The sequence below is a fragment of the Chiloscyllium plagiosum genome, unplaced genomic scaffold (assembly GCF_037043375.1).
Source record: "Chiloscyllium plagiosum isolate Xiang-an unplaced genomic scaffold, Cpla_swu_hap1 HiC_scaffold_13, whole genome shotgun sequence".
Taxonomy (NCBI): Eukaryota; Metazoa; Chordata; class Chondrichthyes; order Orectolobiformes; family Hemiscylliidae; genus Chiloscyllium; species Chiloscyllium plagiosum.
In genome coordinates, this window is record NW_028270151.1 from 59,388,418 (window position 1) to 59,403,230 (window position 14,813).

The 14,813-nt window shown below is 47.0% G+C and overlaps 1 protein-coding gene across 10 annotated transcripts in view; it reads left to right on the forward strand.

Annotated features, from left to right (window-relative positions):
• Positions 1 to 14,813, forward strand: part of ift80 (intraflagellar transport 80 homolog (Chlamydomonas)) — a 229,777-nt gene that overhangs the window by 46,966 nt on the left and 167,998 nt on the right. For 2 of the 10 annotated variants that reach the window (XM_043702077.2, XM_087993649.1), the window contains exon 1: positions 9,741 to 9,861. The exons of the other annotated variants lie outside the window; for them this stretch is intronic. In XM_043702077.2, the coding sequence (XP_043558012.2) occupies positions 9,825 to 9,861 (37 nt within the window). In that variant the 5' untranslated portion in view covers positions 9,741 to 9,824. Of the gene's footprint in view, positions 1 to 9,740; positions 9,862 to 14,813 lie in introns of those variants that run through there. 10 annotated transcript variants of the gene reach the window in all.

Sequence of the window (14,813 nt, forward strand, 5' to 3'; positions counted from 1 at the left end):
ATTTAAAACTTTTCACATTGTATTCATCAAAGTCATATGACTTTTCCAAAGTCCTATTTGTAATGGTGAATTTTGTTGAGAAAATATGGCAAGATCGAAAACTGAGATTCTGTAAGTTGAGAGGTGAAAGAATATCAGTTTAAACAGTGAAATTTGAATTTAACTAGTGTGAAGAAGTAAGAAAGAGGATTGATGAGGGCAGAACGGTAGACATCTATTTGGACTTTTGTAAGGCGTTCAGCAAGGTTCTCTGTGGGACACTGGTTAGCAAGATTAGATCTCATGGAGTACAGGGAGAACTAACCATTTGGATACAGAACTGGCTCAAAGGTAGAAGACAGAGGGTGGTGGTGGAGGGTTGTTTTTCAGACTGGAGGCCTGTGACCAGTGGAGTGCCACAAGGATCTGTGCTGGGTTCACTATGTTTTGACATTTTATATAAATGATTTGGATGTGAACATAAGAGGGTTAGTTAGTAAATTTGCAGATGACATCAAAATTGAAGCTGTAGTGGACAGCAAAGAAGATTACTTCAGATCACAACGGGATCTTGATCAGATGAGCCAATGGACTGAGAAGTGGCAGATGGAGTTTAATTTAGATAAATGTGCGAGGTTCTGCATTTTGGAAAAGCAAATCTTAGCAGGACCTATACACTTAATGGTAAGGTCCTAGGAAGTGTTGCTGAACAAAGAGACCTTGGAGTGCAAGTTCACAGCTCTTTGAAAGTAGAGTCGCAGGTGGACATGATAATGAAGAAGGTGTTTGGTATGCTTTCCTTTATTGGTCAGAGTATTGGGTACAGGAGTTGGGAAGTCATGTTGAGGCTGTATAAGATATTGATTAGGCCACTTTTGGAATATTGTGTGCAATTCTGGTCTCCTTCCTATTGGAAAGTTGTTGTGAAACTTGATCGGGTTCAGAAAAGGTGTACAAGGATGTTGCCAGAGTTGGAGAACTTGAGCTACAGGGAGAGTTTGAATAGGCTAGGGCTGTTTTCCCTGCAGCATCAGAGGCTGTGAGGTGACCTTATAGAGGTATTATAAAATCATGAGGGGCATGGATAGGGTAAATTGACAAGGTCTTTTTCCTGGGTCGGGGGAATCAGATGTAGAGGACATAGGTTTAGAGTGAGAGGAGAAAAGTATATAAAAGAGACCTAAGGGGCAACTTTTTCACACATTGGGTGGTGTGTATGTGGAATGAACTGCCAGAGGAAGTGGTGGAGGCTAGGACAATTGCAACATTTAAAAGGCATCTGGATGGGCATATGAATAGGAAGGGTTTGGAGGGATATGGGCCGGGTGCTGGTAGGTGGGATTAGATTGGGGTGTGATATCTGGTCGGCATGGACGAGTTGGACTGAAAGGTCTGATTCCATGCTGTACTTGATGAGTAGCTTATTTATATATAAACATTTCATTATTACCCAAACATATTTCATTCATATGCAATTCGCTATTCTCCCATAGTCAAGGGATCTGTTGTCAATTGGGGGTGTTGCCACGGTGTCAGTGCCACTATCTGCGCTCAGTCCATGGTCAGTTGGTTGTTTGATGCAGTCAAGGTCAAGGGTTCCATATTGGTACAGTTTGGAAGTCAGTCATTATCAGTTCTGCATGTTCAATGCAACAGTTCCGTATTTCGCATTTGTCAGAGAGCTGCATCGAAAACAGTCCGAGATCTGTGTCATGTATTTAAGTACATATGGTGGATTGTCACTGTTAGAGTTCAAACATGTGACCTATTGATATCACTGGACCCTTAACATACTGTCATTTGATTTGCTGAACCCACCAATGACAAAAGACATTGTTGACAGGAAACAACAGAAGTTTTTCTTTTGAGGGAACAAAGTCAAGTGCCACATTTTTCAAAAGGTCAAAATGTGTTGGCAGAGCAATGTAACACTGGCAATAAGTGGGCACAAGCCATAATTGTATGTCTTGATGTCTCCTGCAACGTACAGATGAGAGTCGATGTAGTAGGGGAAGACATCCGGTTACCTCTTGCGACCAGAACAATGTGACAACGATAATATTAATTTAAGATCCACAAATGACTGTGCCGAATAGAGATCTCGATATATCTTTGAACAATACATTACCTGAAACATCTGATGGAGACAGTACATTTAGTAGAGAATGCCATGACATTGTGCGAAACTCTAAACATAGTCATCAGAGGAAAGGACAATGACAAATGATGATCTTAGTACACCTGAAATAGCACAGGCTCAAATCAACAAAAATGATAAACAGATGCCTAAAGTGCACTGAGAGCCACACGGGAATCAACCTCCTCTGAAATGTCTTGCCTACTGACTGTATATGATTGTAAATATTGTGAATGTTTTCATTGCAGGAACCTCTGATGTAAAAGGATGTTGTGTATTTGTCCAAGTATGGTAGACTATCACTGAATCTGATCATGTGATCTAATTATGAGGGGCCATCACTGTGTGGGGAAGACAGTTTTTTAAAAGAAAATTCATTCATGAGCAGTGGGCATCGCTGGCTAGGCCTGCATTCATTGCCAGTCCCTAATAGCAGTAGGTCTGGATTTGTGTAGGCCAAACCAGGTAAGAACAGCAGTTTCCTTCCCAAAGGGCCATTAATGAACCAGATGCGTTTTTGCCAAGAATCAACAACAGTTTCATGGTTACCATTAGATTCAGAATTCCAGGTGTTTATTGAATTCAAACTCCACCTTCTGCCATCTTGGCATTCAAACCCAGGTGAGAAAGTGAGGGCTGCAGATGCTGGAGATCAGAGCTGAAAATGTATTGCTGGAAAAGCGCAGCAGGTCAGGCAGCATCCAAGGAACAGGAGAATCGACGTTTCGGGCATAAGCCCTTCTTCAGGAATGAGGAAAGTGAGTCCAGCAGGCTAAGATAAAAGGTAGGGAGGAGGGACTTGGGGGAGGGGCTTTGGAAATGCGATAGGTGGAGGGAGGTCAAGGTGAGGGTGATGGGCCAGAGTGGGGTGGGGGCGGAGAGGTCAGGAAGATGATTGCAGGTTAGGAAGGCGGTGCTGAGTTCGAGGGATTTGACTGAGACAAGGTGGGGGGAGGGGAAATGAGGAAACTGGAGAAGTCTGAGTTCATCCCTTGTGGTTGGAGGGTTCCCAGGCAGAAGATGAGGCGCGCTTCCTCCAACCGTCGTGTTGCCATGGTCTGGCGATGGAGGAGTCCAAGGACCTGCATGTCCTTGGTGGAGTGGGAGGGGGAGTTAGTGTTGGTTGGGCTACGGGGTGGTTGGGTTGGTTGGTCCGGGTGTCCCAGAGGTGTTCTCTGAAACGTTCCGCAAGTAGGCGGCCTGTCTCCCCAATATAGAGGAGGTCACATCGGGTACAGCGGATGCAATAGATGATGTGTGTGGAGGTGCAGGTGAAGTTGTGGCGGATATGGAAGTGTCCCTTGGGGCCTTGGAGGGAAGTAAGGGGGGAGGTGTGGGCGCACGTTTTGCATTTCTTGCGGTTGCAGGGGAAGGTGCCGGGAGTGGAGGTTGGGTTGGTGGGGGGTGTGGACCTGACGAGGGAGTCAGGGAGGGAGTGGTCTTTTCGGAACGCTGATAGGGGAGGGGAGGGAAATATATCACTGGTGGTGGGGTCCGTTTGGAGGTGGCGGAAATGACGGCGGATGATACGTTGTACATGGAGGTTGGTGGGGTGGTAGGTGAGGACCAGTGGGGTTCTGTCCTGGTGGCAGTTGGAGGGGCGGGGCTCAAGAGCGGAGGAGCGGGAAGTGGAAGAGATGCGGTGGAGGGCATCGTTGACTACGTCTGGGGGGAAATTGCGGTCCTTGAAGAAGGAGGCCATCTGGGTTGTACGGTTTTGGAACTGGTCCTCCTGGGAGCAGATGCGGCGGAGACTAACGAATTGGGAATATGGGATGGCGTTTTTACAGGGGGCAGGGTGGGAGGAGGTGTAGTCTAGGTAGCTGTGGATTTATAGTAGATGTCCGTGTCGATTCGGTCACCCGAGATAGAAATGGAAAGGTCTAGGAAGGGGAGGGAGGAGTCTGAGACGGACCAGGTGAATTTGAGGTCGGGGTGGAAGGTGTTGGTAAAGTGGATGAACTGTTCAACCTCCTCTTGGGAGCACGAGGCAGCGCCGATACAGTCATCGATGTAGCGGAGGAAAAGGTGGGGGGTGGTGCCAGTGTAGCTGCGGAAGATGGACTGTTCCACATATCCTACGAAGAGGCAGGCATAGCTGGGCCCCATGCGGGTGCCCATGGCTACTCCTTTGATTTGGAGGAAGTGGGAGGATTGGAAAGAGAAGTTGTTCAGGGTAAGGACCAGTTCAGTCAGTCGAAGGAGGGTGTCAGTAGAAAGGTACTGGTTGGTACGGCGGGAGAGGAAGAAGCGGAGGGTTTTAAGTCCTTCCTGATGGGGGATGGAGTTGTACAGGGATTGGATGTCCATGGTGAAGATAAGGCGTTGGGGACCGGGGAAGCGAAAATCATGGAGGAGGTGGAGGGCGTGGATGGTGTCCCAAACGTAGGTGGGGAGTTCTTGGACTAAGGGGGACAGGACCGTGTCGAGGTATGCAGAGATGAGTTCGGTGGGGCAGGAGCAGGCTGAGACAATGGGTCGGCCAGGACAGTCAGGTTTGTGGATTTTGGGCAGGAGGTAGAAACGGGCGGTGCGAGGTAGTGGGACTATGAGGTTGGGAGATGGATGGGAGATCCCCTGAGGTGATGAAGTTCTGGATGGTCTGGGAGATGATGGTTTGGTGGTGGGAGGTGGGGTCATGGTCAAGGAGGCAGTAGGAGGAGGTGTCCGCGAGCTGGCGTTTAGCCTCAGCGGTGTAAAGGCCGGTGCGCCAAACTACTACTGCACCTCCCTTGTCTGCTGGTTTGATAGTGAGGTTGGGGTTGGAACGGAGGGAGTGGACAATAGACAATAGGTGCAGGAGTAGGCCATTCAGCCCTTCGAGCCTGCACCACCATTCAATATAATCATGGCTGATCATTCCTAATCAGTATCCTGTTCCTGCCTTATCTCCATAACCCTTGATTCCACTATCTTTGAGAGCTCTATCCAACTCCTTCTTAAATGAATCCAGAGAGTGGGCCTCCACTGCCCTCTGGGGCAGAGCATTCCACACAGCCACCACTCTCTGGGTGAAGAAGTTTCTCCTGAGCTCTGTCCTAAATGGTACCGCTTTGGATACTGTTGGGGGGCACGACCTAGCAGGGGTAAGCTGCAGTGACCGGGTCTCTGGCACGAGGTCCGGCTCTGAGGCTCAGAAGGGAATGGGGGAGAGGAGGAGAGCGCAAGTTATAGGAGACTCTATAGTTAGAGGGACGGACAGGGGGTTCTGAGGACATGGGCGAGACTCTCGGTTGGTTTGTTGCCTCCCGGGTGCCAGGGTCCGAGACGTCTCTGACCGTGTCTTCAGAATCCTTAAGGGGGAGGGTGTGCAGCCAGAAGTCATGGTGCACATTGGCACCAACGACATAGGTAGGAAGAGGGGTGAGGAGGTCAGTCAGGAGCTCAGGGAGTTAGGCTGGAAGCTAAAAGCTAGAACGGACAGAGTCGTCATCTCTGGGTTGTTGCTGGTGCCACGTGACAGCGAGGCAAGGAATAGGGAGAGAGTGCAGTTGAACACGTGGCTGCAAGGATGGTGTAGGAGGGAAGGCTTCAGGTATTTGGACAATTGGACTGCATTCTGGGGAAGATGGGACCTGTACAAGCAGGACGGGTTGCACCTGAATCAGAAGGGCACCAATATCCTGGGAGGTACATTTGCTAGCACTCTTCGGGGGGGCTTAAACTAATTTGGCAGGGGGATGGGATCCGGACTTGTAGTCCAGCTAGTAGGTTAGCTGTTTTTCAGGATGTCCAAGAATGTAGAGAGGCTGTGGAGAAGGTAGCATTGACAGGGAATACTTGCAGACACAGAGATGGGTTCAAGTGTGTATACTTCAACGCAAGGAGTATCAGAAATAAGGTGGGTGAACTTAAGGCGGGGATTGGTACTTGGGACTATGATGTTGTGACCATCACGAACACGTGGATAGAAGAGGGACAGGAATGGTTGTTGGAGATTCCTGGTTACAGATGTTTCAGTAAGATTAGGGAGGGTGGTAAAAAAAGGAGGGGCTGTGGCGTTGCTAATTAGAAATGGTATAATGGCTGCAGAAAGGCAGTTCGAGGGGGATCTGCCTTTGGAGGTAGTATGGGCTGAAGTCAGAAATAGAAAAGGAGCAGTCACCTTGTTGGATGTTTACTATAGGCCCCCCAATAGCAACAGAGATGTGGAGAAACAGATTGGGAAACAGATTTTGGAAAGGTGTAGAAGCCACAGGGTAGTAGTCATGGGCGATTTCAACTTCCCAAATATTGATTGGAAGCTCTTTAGATCAAGTAGATTGGACGGGGTGGTGTTTGTGCAGTGTGTCCAGGAAGCTTTTCTAACTCGGTATGGAGATTGTCTGACCAGAGGGGAGGCCATATTGGATTTGGTACTCGGAAACGAATCAGGACAAGTGATGGGCTTGTTGGTGGGTGAGCATTTTGGTGATGGTGACCACAATTCTGTGACTTTTACCTTGGTTATAGAGAGAGATAGGTGCATGCAACAGGGTAGGTTTTACAATTGGGGGAAGGGTAAATACGATGCTGCAAGACAGGACCTGAGGAGCATAAGTTGGGAGCATTGGATGTCAGGGAAGGATGTCATTGAAATGTGGAACTTTTTCAAGGAACAGCTATGAAGTGTCCTTGATATGTATGTACCTGTCAGGCAGGAAAGAGATGGTCGTGTGAGCGAACCTTGGTTGTCGAGGAGGTTGAATATTTAGTAAAGAGGAAGAAGGAGGCTTACATAAGGCTGAGGAAACAAGGTTCAGACAGAGCGTTGGAGGGATACAGGATAGCCAGGAGGGAGCTGAAGAAAGGGATTAGGAGAGCTAAGAGAGGGCATGAAAAATCTTTGGTGGGTAGGATCAAAAATAACCACAAGGCCTTTTATGCGTATGTGAGAAACATGAGAATGACGAGAATGCGGGTAGGTCCGATCAAGGACAGTAGTGGGAGAGTGTGTATTGAGTCGGAAGAGATAGGAGAGGTCTTGAATGAGTACTTTTCTTCAGTATTTACAAATGAGAGGGACCGTATTGTTGAAGAGGAGAGTATGAAACGGACTGGTAAGCTAGAGGAGATACTCGTTAGGAAGGAAGATGTGTTGGGCATTTTGAAAAACGTGAGGATAGACAAGTCCCCCGGGCCTGACTGGATATATCCTAGGATTATATGGGAAGCAAGAGAGGAAATTGCAGAGCCGTTGGCAGTGATCTTTTCGTCTTCACTGTCAACGGGGGTGGTACCAGGGGACTGGAGAGTGGCAAATGTTGTGCCCCTGTTCAAAAAAGGGAATAGGGATAGCCCCGGGAATTACAGGCCAGTTAGTCTTACTTCGGTGGTAGGCAAAGTAATGGAAAGGGTACTGAGGGATAGGATTTATGAGTATCTGGAAAGACACTGCTTGATTAGGGACAGCCAGCACGGATTTGTGAGGGGTAGGTCTTGCCTTACAAGTCTTATTGAATTCTTTGAGGAGGTGACCAAGCATGTGGATGAGGGTAGAGCAGTGGATGTAGTGTATATGGATTTTAGTAAGGCATTTGATAAGGTTCCCCATGTAGGCTTATGCGGAAAGTCAGGAGGCATGGGACAGAGGGAAATTTGGCCAGATGGATAAAGAACAGGCTAACCGGTCGAAGTCAGAGAGTGGTGGTAGATGGTAAATATTCAGCCTGGAGCCTAGTTACAAGTGGAGTTCCGCAGGGATCAGTTCTGGGTCCTCTGCTGTTTGTAATTTTTATTAATGACTTGGAAGAGGTAGCCGAAGGGTGGGTCAGTAAATTTGCAGACGATACGAAGATTGGAGTTGTGGATAGTGAGGAGGGCTGTTGTCGGCTGCAAAGGGACTTAGATATGATGCAGAGCTGGGCTGAGGAGTGGCAGATGGAGTTCAACCCTGCCAAGTGTGAGGTTGTCCATTTTGGTAAGACAAATAAGAATGCGGAATACAGGGTTAACGGTAGGGTTCTTAGTGAGGTGGAGGAACAGAGGGATCTTGGGGTCTATGTTCATAGCTCTTTGAAAGTTGCCACTCAGGTGGATAGAGCTTGTAAGAAGGCTTATGGTGTATTAGCATTCATTAGCAGTGGGATTGAATTCAAGAGCCGTGAAGTGATGTTGCAGCTGTACAGGACCTTGGTAAGGCCACATTTGGAGTACTGTGTGCAGTTCTGGTCGCCTCACTTTAGGAAAGATGTGGAAGTTTTGGAGAGGGTGCAGAGGAGATTTACCAGGATGTTGCCTGGAATGGAGAATAGGTCGTACGAGGATAGGTTGAGAGTTCTAGGCCTTTTCTCATTGGAACGGCGAAAGATGAGGGGTGACTTGATAGAGGTTTATAAGATGATCAGGGAAATAGATAGAGTAGACAGTCAGAGACTTTTTCCCCGTACAAGAGAGTGTTACAAGGGGACATAAATTTAAGGTGAAGGGTGGAAGGTATAGGGGGGATGTCAGGGGTAGGTTCTTTGCCACTCCCACAGGCAGTGCATTCCATGCCCCCACCACACTCTGGGTAGAGTCAGAATCATTGGTGACCTTTAAGCAGCAATTGGATAGGTACATGGATAGGTGCTTAAGCTAGGACAAATGTTCGGCACAACATCGTGGGCCGAAGGGCCTGTTCTGTGCTGTATTGTACTGTCTATGTTCTATTAATAGTGGATGACGATACTCTATTTGGAAGACATAGGATACTTTAGAAGAGGTGGGGGGAGTGGAGTTGACATTGAAGTTTATCACCACCCTGACCTCAACAGGGGGACAGTGCAACACATTCATTGGCTTGGCAAAGTTGTAGACTGGAGGCTCAGGAGGCAATGTTGGAAGATAAAGATGTAAATGAAACAGTTGAGTGGTAATGTGTGGAAACTGTGAACTGATGGTATAGTGATTGTAAGGAGAACAGCCAGGTGGCCCTCATAGAATTTCAGTTCCCTGATTGACGCTGTTAACCTGGTTCAATCAGGGATCCCTGGCTGACAGATTTAAATAGGACTGTTAAAGATTTGTGCACCTTGTGTCTCTCACTGTGTCTCACACCTGCACACACACATGCCATGGGTGCTGGGGAAAATATAAGCACTACAGCAGTTAGGCGGTAGTGTGGGGAAAAAAACATTTTAAAAAAAATAAACAGGAGTGTTCACACGGAGAGCTGGCTCTGAGCTAAAAAAAAAATAAATAAATAGGACTGTAGATCGGTGAGTGAAGAAAAAAAAATGGTGTATCAGACATTCTGTTCACTCTGAGAGCTGGCTCTGAGGGAGCTGGATCAGTATCAAGTATAATGCACATGTAAATAATAAGAAAAAAAAGAACAGGAGTGTCACATTTCCTTAAAACAAAAGTGTGTCTACACTTGCGCAGACACCGCAAGGGTGCTGGGGAAGAATAAGTACTACCGTTGTTAGGTGGTAGTGTGGGGGAAAATAGAAAAGAACAAAAAGAAAAGTAAAATAAATAGGACTGTCAAAGATTCCATTCACTTTGAGAGTTTGCTCTGAGGAAACTGGATCAGTGTCAAGGACTCTTCCCACATGTAAACAAACTTGGTGACGGAATTCCAGCCTGTGTGGAGTCACTTCTGTTGGGTTGACAAGGAATGTAAGAAATAAAAGCATATCAGGTTTAGAGGTCATTCAGATTACAGGGCTGAGCCTATGACTCATTCTGGCAAACATGATCAGTGTTGCCCTTCAATTTGCATCCAAATCACAAGTGCGTACCAGAAATGAAAAATAGCTGCCATCGTGCCTCGAGTGGGCAAAGTAAGTGTTTCTTTTTGTCTGTGAATGCCTGTGTCTGCTTATGAGTGATGTGAGGAATTTCAAGGGGCAATTGCCTTCATCAGGTACATGCATAGTGCGAGTTAAAGACTTCTGTCATCCTTAAAATCCTGTATCTGAAACGCCAGCTGTGATCAACTATGTGGGATACAAATAAAAGCAAAATACTTTGGATGCTGGAAATCTGAAATATAAACGGAAAATGCTGAAGAAACCCAGAACATTTGGCAGCATCATTGGAGATAGAAACAAAGTTTGCATTTAAAATCCATTGTGAACTTTCTTCAGAATGGGATTCACGTCTTGACCGCAAGCAATCTTGATCATATCAATGCTCTTTAAAAATTGATCTCTGAAGTAGGAATAATCTGGGGCGGCATGGTGGCTCAGTGGTAAGCACTGCTGCCTCACAGCGCCAGAGACCTGAGTTCAATTCCCGCCTCAGGCAACTGTCTGTGTAGAGTTTGCACATTCTCCCTGTGTCTGCGTGGGTTTCCTCCGGGTGCTCCGGTTTCCTTCCACAGTCCAAAAATGTGCAGGTTAGGTGAATTGGCCACGCTAAATTGCCCATAGTGTTAGGTGTAGGGGAATGTGTCTGGATGGGTTGCTCTTCGGAGGGTCGGTGTGGACTTAGAACATAGAACATAGAAGAATACAGCGCAGTACAGGCCCTTCGGCCCTCGATGTTGCGCCGATCCAAGCCCACCTAACCTACACTAGCCCACTATCCTCCATATGCCTATCCAATGCCCGCTTAAATGCCCATAATGAGGGAGAGTCCACCACTGCTACTGGCAGGGCATTCCATGAACTCACGACTCGCTGAGTAAAGAACCTACCCCTAACATCTGTCCTATACCTACCCCCCCTTAATTTAAAGCTATGCCCCCTTGTAATAGCTGACTCCATACGAGGAAAAAGATTCTCACTGTCGACCCAATCTAAACCCCTAATCATCTTATACACCTCTATCAAGTCACCCCTAAACCTTCTTTTCTCCAATGAAAACAACCCCAAGTGCCTCAGCCTTTCCTCATACGATCTTTCTACCATACCAGGCAACATCGTGGTAAACCTCCTCTGCACCCGTTCCAGTGCCTCCACATCCTTCCTATAGTATGGCGACCAAAACTGCACACAATACTCCAGATGTGGCCGCACCAGAGTCTTATACAACTGCAACATGACCTCAGTACTCCGGAACTCAATTCCTCTACCAATAAAAGCCAGTACGCCATATGCCTTCTTCACCGCACTATTTACCTGGGTGGCAACTTTCAAAGATTTGTGTACATGGACACCAAGATCCCTCTGCTCATCCACACTACCAAGTATCCGACCGTTAGCCCAGTACCCCATCTTTTTATTACTCTTACCAAAGTGAATCACCTCACACTTAGCTACATTGAACTCCATTTGCCACCTTTCTGCCCAGTTCTGCAGCTTATCTATATCCCGCTGTAACCTGCCACATCCTTCCTCACTGTCTACAACTCCTCCGACTTTCGTATCATCCGCAAACTTGCTCACCCAACTTTCTAACCCCTCCTCCAGGTCATTTATAAAAATGACAAACAGCAATGGTCCCAAAACAGATCCTTGCGGAACACCGCTAGTGACGACACTCCAAGATGAACCTTTGCCATCAACTACTACCCTCTGTCTTCTTCCAGCCAGCCAACTCCTAATCCAAACCTCCAACTCACCCTCAATGCCATACCTCCATATTTTTTGCAGTAGTCTACCATGGGGAAACTTATCAAACGCCTTACTAAAATCCATATACACCACATCTACTGCTTTCCCCTCATCCACCTCCTTAGTCACCTTCTCAAAGAATTCAATAAGGTTTGTGAGGCACGACCTGCCCTTCACAAAACCATGCTGACTATCCTTGATCACATTATTCCTATCCAGATGTTCATAAATCCTATCCCTTACAATTCTCTCTAAGACTTTGCCCACAACAGAAGTGAGACTCACCGGCCTATAGTTACTAGGGTTATCCCTACTCCACTTTTTGAACAAGGGAACCACATTTGCTAGCCTCCAGTCTTCTGGCACTACTCCTGTAGACAACGAGGACATAAAAATTAAGGCCAATGGCTCTGCAATCTCCTCCCTTGCTTCCCAGAGAATCCTAGGATAAATGCCATCAGGCCCAGGGGACTTATCTATTTTCACCCTTTCCAGAATTTCCAACACCTCTTCTCTACATACCTCAAAGCCGTCCATTCTACTTAATTGTGACTCAGTACTCACATTGACAACAATGTCCTGTTCCTGATTGAATACTGACAAAAAGTATTCATTCAGTGTCTCCCCAATCTCTTCAGCCTCCACACGCAACTTCCCACTACTATCCTTGACTGGACCTATTCCTACCCTAGTCATTCTTTTATTCCTGACATACCTATAGAAAGCCTTAGGGTTTTCCCTAATCCTACCAACTAAGGACCTTTCATGTCCCCCCCTTGCTGCTCTTAGCTCTCTCTTCAGGTCCTTCCTGGCTACCTTATAACTCTCAATCGCTCCAATTGAACCTTCACGCCTCATCTTTACATAGGCCGCCCTCTTCCATTTAACAAGGGATTCCAATTCCTTATTAAACCACGGCTCCCTCACACGACCCTTTCCTCCCTGCCTGACGGGCACATACTTATCAAGGACACTCAATAGTTGCTCCTTGAACAAGCTCCACATATCAATTACACCCTTGCCTTGAAGCTTACTTTTCCAGGCCACACATCCTAAGTCATGCCTCACAGCATCATAATTTCCCTGCCCCCATCTATAACTCTTGCCCTGTAGTGCACACTTATCCCTCTCCATCACTAGAGTAAAGGTCACCGAATTGTGGTCACTGTCCCCAAAGTGCTCACCTACCTCTAATTCTAACACCTGGCCTGGTTCATTACCCAAATCCAGTATGGCCTCACCTCTTGTTGGCCTATCTACATATTGTGTCAGGAAACCCTCCTGCACACATTGGACAAACACTGACCCATCTAACGAACTTGAGCTATAGCTTTCCCAATTAATATCAGGAAAGTTAAAGTCCCCCATAACAACCACCCTATTACTTTCACTCTTCTCTTGAATCATCCTCGCAATCCTTTCTTCTACGTTTCTAGGACTATTAGGAGGCCTGTAAAAAACTCCTAACAGGGTGACCTCACCTTTCCTATTCCTAACCTCAGCCCAAACTACCTCAGATGGCGAGGCTTCATCCATCGTCCTTTCCACAGCTGTAATACTATCTTTGACAAGCAATGCCACACCTCCCCCTCTTTTACCCCCACCTCTGACCCTACTAAAACATTTAAACCCTGGAACCTGCAACAGCCAATCCTGTCCCTGTTCTACCCATGTCTCCGTAATAGCCACAACATCGAAGTCCCAGGTACCAACCCACGCTGCAAGTTCACCTACCTTATTTCGTATACTTCTTGCATTGAAGTATACACACTTCAAACCACTTTCCTGTTTACAGGCACCCTCCTTTGAAATTGATGCCATGTTCCTAACCTCCCTACACTCCAGGTCCTGCACCCTAAAGCTACAGTCTGGGTTCCCATGCCCCTGCAGAGTTAGTTTAAACCCCCCCCCCCCAAGAGCACTAGCAAACCTCCCACCAAGGATACTGGTGCCCCTCAGGTTCAGGTGTAGACCATCCTGTTTATAGAGGTCCCACCTTCCCCAGAAAGAACCCCAGTTATCCAAATACCGGAATCCCTCCCTCCTGCACCATCCCTGTAGCCACGCATTTAACTGTTCTCTCTCCCTATTCCTCGACTCTCTATCACGGGTAACAAACCAGAGACAACAACTCTGTTCGTTCTAACTCTGAGCTTCCAACCTGGCTCCCTGAAAGCCTGCCTAACATCCTCAGCGCTCCTCCTACCTATGTCATTGGTGCCAATGTGGACCACGACTTCTTCTCCTGCGCGCTTTTAAAGGGAAAAAAACCTACCCGGCTGCCCCTCCGGTCTTCGTCACTTCCCCCTGCTGCTCCCGCTCTTTCTGTAAAGAGAGAAAAAAACACCGCTGCCCGCTACCGGTAAGTAATTTTAAAACAAACTGTCTTACCTTAGCTGCTGCTCGCACTCAAAGTTGGGCTGAAGGGCCTGTTTCCACACTGTAGGTAATCTAATCTAATCTAATCTAATCTAATCTAATCTAATCATCGGTGATCTTAATAGTGTTACTTGTGATTAATCACAAAGACACCAAGGTCTTGTCGGTTGCTCATGGGTAAGCAGCTGATTTCCTCCCACTGTCGACTATATTTGCTAACATGCCCTTAAGTGCAATGCTGCCCCCTTTATTGAATACTTAACAGGATGACTCTTTATATGCTAAACACTTGCATGGAATGTGAATGCTGACTGCTCAAGTCACAGAGAATTGATCTGTTTCCAGTATTACCAAAACCGATTTCGTTGGAACTTTGACCAATGGATCTGGCACCGGATAATCCGTTGCTGTGGCTGCAACGCAACAAAGGCTCAGAGAAATTGAGGAGGACAAAATGCATTCGCAAAACCAGGGTCACTCAAGAGCGGCAAATGGCATCTACATGAAGTTACACTGAAAGACTCTGGACCTATTGAGGGTCCTATCAGCCTCAATGCCATCTCCCCAAGATGTGTGAAGTGCATCAATGCTACATACCGTGGGTGCCCTGGGACACCATCACAAAACTATGCCGTCTACTGAACTGAGACATTGGCCTCAGAGTGGGTGGCCATTATATCCCTGTGGTCATCAAGGTGGCAGCTATGTTATGTTATGCTGTTGGCTACTTCTATAATGGTCTGCTGAGGACCTATGCATTGAGGTTTTCAATAAAGCAATTTGTGCCAGATCGCATGACTTCATCTGTTTTCTCATAAGAAGGCCAGTATTATAACCCAGGCTTTGCAATCAAAGCT